General features: G+C 46.3%; 1 protein-coding gene across 1 annotated transcript; it reads left to right on the top strand.

The window, feature by feature from the left end:
* The first annotated feature begins 1,352 nt into the window (after positions 1 to 1,352).
* Positions 1,353 to 1,766, top strand: LOC111145530 (tubulin alpha chain-like). Its single transcript, XM_022500444.1, has one exon. The coding sequence runs from the start codon at positions 1,353 to 1,355 to the stop codon at positions 1,764 to 1,766; it is 414 nt and encodes a 137-aa protein (XP_022356152.1).
* The last annotated feature ends 5,538 nt before the right edge of the window (positions 1,767 to 7,304 follow it).

Here is a 7,304-nt window from a genome sequence, read left to right as displayed (position 1 = left end):
ATCCCAGGGTCCTGGGATCCAGACCCCCATCGGGTTCCCTGCTTGGCAGGAAGCCTGCTTCTCCCTCTCCCTCTGCTGCTCCCCTGCTTGTGTTCCCTCTCTCACTGTGTGTCTCTCTGTCAAATAAATAAATAAAATCTTAAAAAAAAAAAAAATTTGAAGGCCCCAGAAGGAACGCTCATCCATTGAAAGCAGCTCCGTACAGGAGGAGAGCTGTGTATATGGACAAGTCGGAATTTCAAGCTGTCCTTAACATTGTTGTATGACTCTAAGCAAGGCATTCAACCTCTATGACTTCTGTTTCCTCTCTTTCAGAATCTCTGAATCTCTACCTTGCAGGTTTATTGTGACAAAGGGAAGAATCTCTACCTTGCAGGTTTATTGTGACAAAGGGCAAATGTACATAAAATGCTGGGACTATTATTATAGAGATATAAAGAACCTCCATGAACCTAGGACAACCAGACTAGGATGGATAGAAATATTTTTCAAGGGACCAAGAAAGCTAAACATTGAAATTCTTATACATGTAAGTTAACTGCAAAGGGAAGAGAGAAAAGGAACAAATACTTTTAGTACCTACTACAGGCCAGAGATCTCATTAGGCTCTTTACCTACACTAAATCTCACAAATCCCATGTGGCAGGTTTTATTACCCTCATTTCACAGAGAATGAAACTGATCATAGGAGAGGCTTTACAAGACCACATAGCTAGTGTGTGTATGGTGAGGCCGGGAACCAAGGGCTTCCTGACCCCATCCAGACTTCTTTCTGGTCCATCATTCTACATCTGCTTCCAAAGTGAAATCGCCAGGAACTCCCTGGAGAAGAATAATGCTTGACATTTATAGAGTAGCCCAGAGCAGTGCTTCTCAAAGCATCTTTGGGGAGAACCCACTTTGTTTTGTCTTGTTTTAATTCATTAATGTATCACAGACTATGACATTTGTGAAACATAATAGAAATAAATTACTAAAAATGTAAAATTTTAAAGGACATACAAAAATACTCAACTTTTTTTTTTCTCCATTAGATTCAACACACACAACATTCCTCTGTCAAATTCTTGTAAAATTTCCCTAGCATTTGCTCTCAGTTTTGTATCTCACCATGGACCAGCCTTGTGGTCCTCAGTTTTGTATCTCACCATGGACCACATTTTGACTAGTACTGTCCTAGAGTTAATGCCATCCACATATCCCAGAGAGAGATCTCAAAAAGTCCTCTAGGTTTGCCTCCTGTTTCCAGTCAAGGTTACGGGAAATCCCCAATGCTGCTGGGCTCTCTTTCCTTCTTAACAGCATCTGTTGAAAGCCTCACCCCAGGAGGGAAGGCATAAATCACCCCCTACATGGTTTGCTGCCTGTTGTACCAGGGCGACGTGGTTCCCGAAGATGTCGATGTTGCCATTGCCACCATCAAGACCAAGCGTACCATCCAGTTTGTGGACTGGTGTCCCACTAGCTTCAAAGTGGGCATTAATTACCAGCCTCCCACTGTGGTACCTGGTGGAGACCTGGCCAAAGTACAGCGAGCTGGGTGCATGCTGAGCAACACCACAGCCACTGCAAAGGCCTGGGCTCGCCTGGCCCACAATTCTGACCCAATATATGCCAAGCGTGCCTTTGTTCACGGGTATGTGGATGAGGGCATGGGGGAAGGAGAGTCTTCTGAGGCCCGTGAAGATATGGCTGCCCTTAAGAAGGATTATGAGGAGGCTGGAGTGGATAGTGCAGAGGGAGAGGATGAGGATAAAGAGTATTAACCTGCTATGATTTTACACTCTGTTGTCTTGGGACTGTCTCATTTCTTTTTTTTTTTTTCTTCTCATTAAACAAATTTGTAGCTTATTTAGCTTTTTAGTATGGCTGTTCCAAAATTCAACTCAAACAGAAGCCTAGAGGCCGCAGTAACATCAGGGGAAGTCATCTCTGTCCAGTCTGGATCAGAACGTTGGATCCTGAGGTTTATCTGAAGCTTCTGATTCAACCCTCATCCCTTCTCCCCTAGTGTCCACACCCTGCTCCCATCCACTGTGTTTTCCCCTCACTGTCTGCTCTCCTCTGTAAACACCTGGCCATTGTCAGTTCTCCTCGGGCCACGCAGAGGCAGGAGGTAGAGTCACTGAGCAGGTAAGGGAGGCAGGACAGGTGGAGAAGAAAATCCACAGTCACTACCTACTTAGGTTTTCAGGGCTCAGCCCTGCATGTATTAGCTCTCATTATCTTCATGACACCATCTGAGGCTAATATCATTGTCCCAATTTTACAGATAAGATTTGAAGATCAGATAAATGTTGGAAGCAGGGATTGGGACTCAGATCTATCTGAGATTTGCCAGCCTAAGCCCTTAACTCCTACAGTGCAATGCCTAGCAGAAGGGAGAGGGGAAGCCTCTCTCAAGGCACCACCACCGCCAGCCTCAAGCTCCATACCCTCCAGGGTCCTAAGCAAGCCACACCTGCAAGGCCCACAGTGCCTATTTGCTCTCACGTGGCCAGATAGCAACAAATATGCCAATAGCACTCCCTCACTACCATCCCCTAACATCCAGGGGCAAATTAGGAAAGGTGTCCTCCCTTGGACCCCTGGCTCCATATTGCGTAACTTAAAGCAGAGGCCCAGAGGAATTTTTTGAAGTTTCCCCTTTGCTTGCTCACCCCAACTCACCCTTCAGGGCTCACCCAGTCTCCTCAGCCCCACACAGACACCACCCTGACCTCTTTCCCTCAGGCTGGATGGGGCACCCCACTCTGCAACAGTGATGACAACCGTTCGCTGTGCACCTGCTCATATAATTTCCAGAGTCTCTGTGTATCTTACCTCACTGCATTTTTACAACAGCCCTTTGAGGAAAAGTTCATTACCCCTGTTTCCACAGAAGGTAATCGAGGCTCAGAGAACTTAAGTAACTTACACAAAGTCAAAGAGATAGTAGGGAACAGAGATGTGATTGGAACTGAGGTCCCTCCATTGCAGGGCACTGCCACCTATCAGGACAGATTCACAAAGAATTCAGCACATGGAAGGTCTCAATAAATAATTCCCTGACAACTACCAAAATCAGAAGCAGTGGACAAAACAGGAAATAGGTTAACATTTTTATGGCAGATCAGATCACGAATTCTGCTTGACCATGCAAAATGATATTATAGAATAGCTACTGGCATGGAAAGATGTTCTGTCTGTTGAATGAGCAAGGCAGGCTACAGAAAGGTACAGCCTAATCCTATTCAATATACCTACTACCTAGCCATATAGCTAGGTATACACACAGATACACACACACACACCCCTTCAAGAAAAAAATACAACAAATGTCAACAATGGGCAAATCTTTGTGATGAAATTGGGAGTGGCCTGTATTATTATTTTTTCAATTTACATTTTCTAAAGTTTTCACACTAACTACGGCCTCCCTAGCCTTGAAAGAGCATACCTGAACACAACTGTAGGGACCACATGAGAGACGGTGTGTGACAACAATAAGCACAAAAGATTGTTTTATTTTGCCTTTTTTTAAATGTCCTGTGAGTGAGTTAAGATTATCTCGGTCTTTCATCACCACTAATCCAGAGCATTATTTATTCCAGAAGAGTCCAATGATTGAAATGTGGAAGGAATTAGGGTCTTCCAAAGCCAGAATTTTTAGTGATGCAAACTGAATTTGCTCAATGTTACCCATTGTTTATTTCTGTTGGATGCTCCTAGGCCCTCTTTATTTATGATGAATTTGCTTTCCTGATTGGCTGATAATGAGGGGAAAATCAGAGAAGCCAACCACCAGCTCTGTGCACTTTTATTATCCTCGATGTCACTATCACGAAAGGCTTTGGGGTCTAGAGGTGCACAGTTGTCTCGAACCCAAGAAGTGAAGGAGTTGTTCACTGGAGTGTAAGGGAGGCCCTGGAGCTCCACAGCTGACCTCCCCACCAGACCTTCCAACCAAGTTCTGTTACCCCCAGATTGGACTTGTAGAAGGTCTCTTGCTAAGCTTACTGAGATTTTTACATGGTAATCATGTTTTCCAAACCCCAAATTGACTATGAGGGAGGTAGAATATTGAGAAAAATATAGCCTCTGGCATAAGAAACACCTGGATTGCCAGTCCACTCTCACTTACGAGCTGTGTGACTATCCACCAGCCTCTTACCCTCTGCTGACTTCCACGTCCTCCCTATAAAATGGGGCAACACTGGGTTGCTCAGACCACTAACTCAGCTAAACTGTGTGAGATGCTGTGGCCTTCCCCAGCTGTAGCCCAGTATCAGTAGGTTTTCAATCCACAGAAACTGTTGTTAGATGAGCTGGCTAAGGCTGGAAATGCCACTGGAATTTTTATTAACTGAGTTATTAACAAGTTGGAGGTTGTAGCCATAGGTGAAGATGCGGTGGCTTATCCCAAATTTACAGGACAGCTCTCAAAACGGAAGCCGGTTTTGAGGTGTATGTCTCTTCCACCTCTTCATTAAGCAGGTAAAAGAAAGTTACTGTGAGAAGTGTACAGATACACTCCACTCCTGTACCCTTCTTTACTCAGTCAACATCAAAAACATCTTTCCATGTCGGTACCTTCTCTTCTACCACATCGTTTTTCATGGATGAGATATAATTCAGTAACTCACAGGACATTAAAGAAAGACAAAGGCAAAACAGAACAGCCTCTCTGCATGAGGCCCCGGGGTGATGTGCAGGCAGAGTTGTCTAAGACGAGACAGGCCAGATGTGGCACAACACTCCCTCCTACACATGCTGCATGCCTACCCCTCAGCCAGAGCCCTCCGTCCGGCTGGCTCCTGAGCCATGCAGACAGCATTGGCCAAAGTTAGAGCCGTCGCATGGGAGCCCACTGTGAGGAAGAGGTTGCAAGGAGGAGTGAAATCATGCTCTAAAATACGGTGGGTTTTTAAAGAACGACTGGGCAGGAGGGGAAGGAGGGGGGCTGGGAGATGGGCTGGTCAGGAAATGCCAGTTTAAAGTTAGCTCTGACCTATTAATCAGCAGCGGGGACAATGATGCAGGAGGGGCGGGAAGGCCGGACATGTGTTCGCGCCAGATTTATGGGCCCAGAACAAAGGGTGGCCTGCTCGTTTAGAGAGTCTCTTTCCCTTTTCCTCTGGCAAAACGAGGACATTGTTTTGAAAAGCCAAAAAGAACAAATATTCTAAAGACTGAGGTCATTTCCAGAGATGCAACAGGTCCTGATGGGGATCCATACCCTCGCTGGGCGAAGAAGACTGTGCAAGGGAGCTCCGGAGTGGCAGGTGGGACGACAGTGTAAAGCAGAGGCCACAGACCCCTTACCTGTGCTCTTGGAGGAGCTGGAACCCCTGCCTGGTGCCACTGCGAAGGCATCTGATGAGCCTACCTGAAGCCCCTCAGGATAAATCAGAAGGCTTTGAGAAGGTCAGGCTGAAATGATCTGTCTCCTTCCTTCTCTGCTCTGCAAGATTTTCTGGAAGGCTTTCCAAAGTGTGGGCTGCATAGGATGTCACAGCTCTCAGCTACCCTCACAACCAGGAGATGGTTGTGTTTCAGCACGTTTTTCATTTCATCTGACAAGGCGAGAAGAGTCAAGTCAGAAGAGTAGGATAGGAAGAAAGGAAAATGGGCTCATTACAAAAACAGCCAACCAGGGGCACCTGGGTAGCTCAGTGGGTTAAAGCCTCTGTCTTCAGCTCAGGTCATGATCTCAGGGTTCTGGGATTGAGCCCCATAACAGGCTCTCTGCTCAGCTGGGAGCCTGCTTCCTCCTCCTTCTCTGCCTGCTTCTCTGCCTACTTTGTGATCTCTGTCTGTCAAATAAATAAATAAAACAAATCTTTAAAAACAAAAACAAAAACGGCCAACCCAATGGAGAGGGAATGATGACTCTGATTCTCCCAGTCTTTTAGGGTTTGAGAAACAACCAGCTGAGGCCTTACAGACTCTCCCTCCCCATGGTCACCACCTTCGGTCAGATGCCGCTTGCCTCTCACATGGAGCTGCCAAAAGAGTATCCTTGACTCTTGCTTTGCTCTTCTCCCAGCTAGCCAGCGCACAGGATGAACTTCCTAAGCAAGACACATGACCGTCTCTTTCCTGGCTAAAAAGTGTTCGGTTACTCTGCATTTTCTTCAGAAGAGAGGTTCAGAAACCTCAGCCTGGTAACAGGATCCTTCCTGTTATGGTCCCACTTGCCTTTTTAGCTCACCTCCCATCTCTCTCCAAGTCCTACCATGTCCTTTAGCTCCAAAGAATTATTTTCTGTTCCCTGAACGTGGCATACCCCTCCTGGAAAAATTCTAGCCATTCTTTAAGACTGAGCTCCCTCCATGAAAGTAACCTCTCGTATGCCAAGACCCTACGCCATGTGCCCACTGTATCAACCACGTCTTTGTCTGAGGTCCTGTGCCTGTGTTCACACTAATAATAACAATAACAATAGTGGAGCACCTGGGTGGCTCAGTGGGTTAAAGCCTCTGCCTTCAGCTCAGGTCATGATCCCAGGGTCCTGGGATCGAGCCCCGAGTCGGGCTCTCTGCTCAGTGGGGAGCCTGCCTCCCCCTCTCTCTCTGCCTGCCTCTCTGCCTACTTGTGATCTCTGTCTGTCAAATAAATAAAATCTTTTAAATAAAATAACAATAGCAATAACAATAACAATAATAATATAGCCCTTGAAAAGACTACTCCACTTAATTGGGGGTCATTTAAAGGCTTGAACTCCATTGAATGACTTCCCAAATGAATGAATTAATGATGGCCTACTAGACAAGGTTACCCTTAGGGTATGTGGAGGCCCATGAAGATATCTTTGTGGGATGGAGATACACACACACACATACACACACACACACAGAGATGGAGATAAACACACACACACACAAACACACACACATATACACACACAATCTGAGTCACCTAAAATCAGTGTTTCAGCACCATTCTGACAGCCCAATTTCATGTGATTCTGCAAAAGAAATACACCCTGGCCAGCAAGAAAAGATGCTTTAACTAAGCAGCCCTCCTGGAACTGGGCCAAGTCATGAGTCCCTAGGACAACCCCAAAGGCACACATCCCAAAGCTCCTCTGGGGTACCTGATCAACCCCACGCATTAGCTAGAGGATTGCAGAGCATGCTAAAGAGGAGAAAAGAGGACCAGTACTGAAGTGGGTTCAAGTTGGGTTCAACAGCACCATTTGGATGGCACAGCTGACCCTGGTCAATCGTGATCACTGGAGGGGCCTGGAAAACATTGGGGATGGCATTCCACAGTTCAGGGGCCCTTGAGGCCCAGGACCCAGGCAGATTCCATACTTGCCC

Source organism: Enhydra lutris, unplaced genomic scaffold, assembly GCF_002288905.1.
Source record: "Enhydra lutris kenyoni isolate GAN:26980312 unplaced genomic scaffold, ASM228890v2 scaffoldscaffold13, whole genome shotgun sequence".
Lineage (NCBI taxonomy): Eukaryota > Metazoa > Chordata > Mammalia > Carnivora > Mustelidae > Enhydra > Enhydra lutris.
The sequence above is the reverse complement of the archived record's forward strand: the minus strand, read 5'-3'. Positions and strand labels throughout refer to the sequence as shown.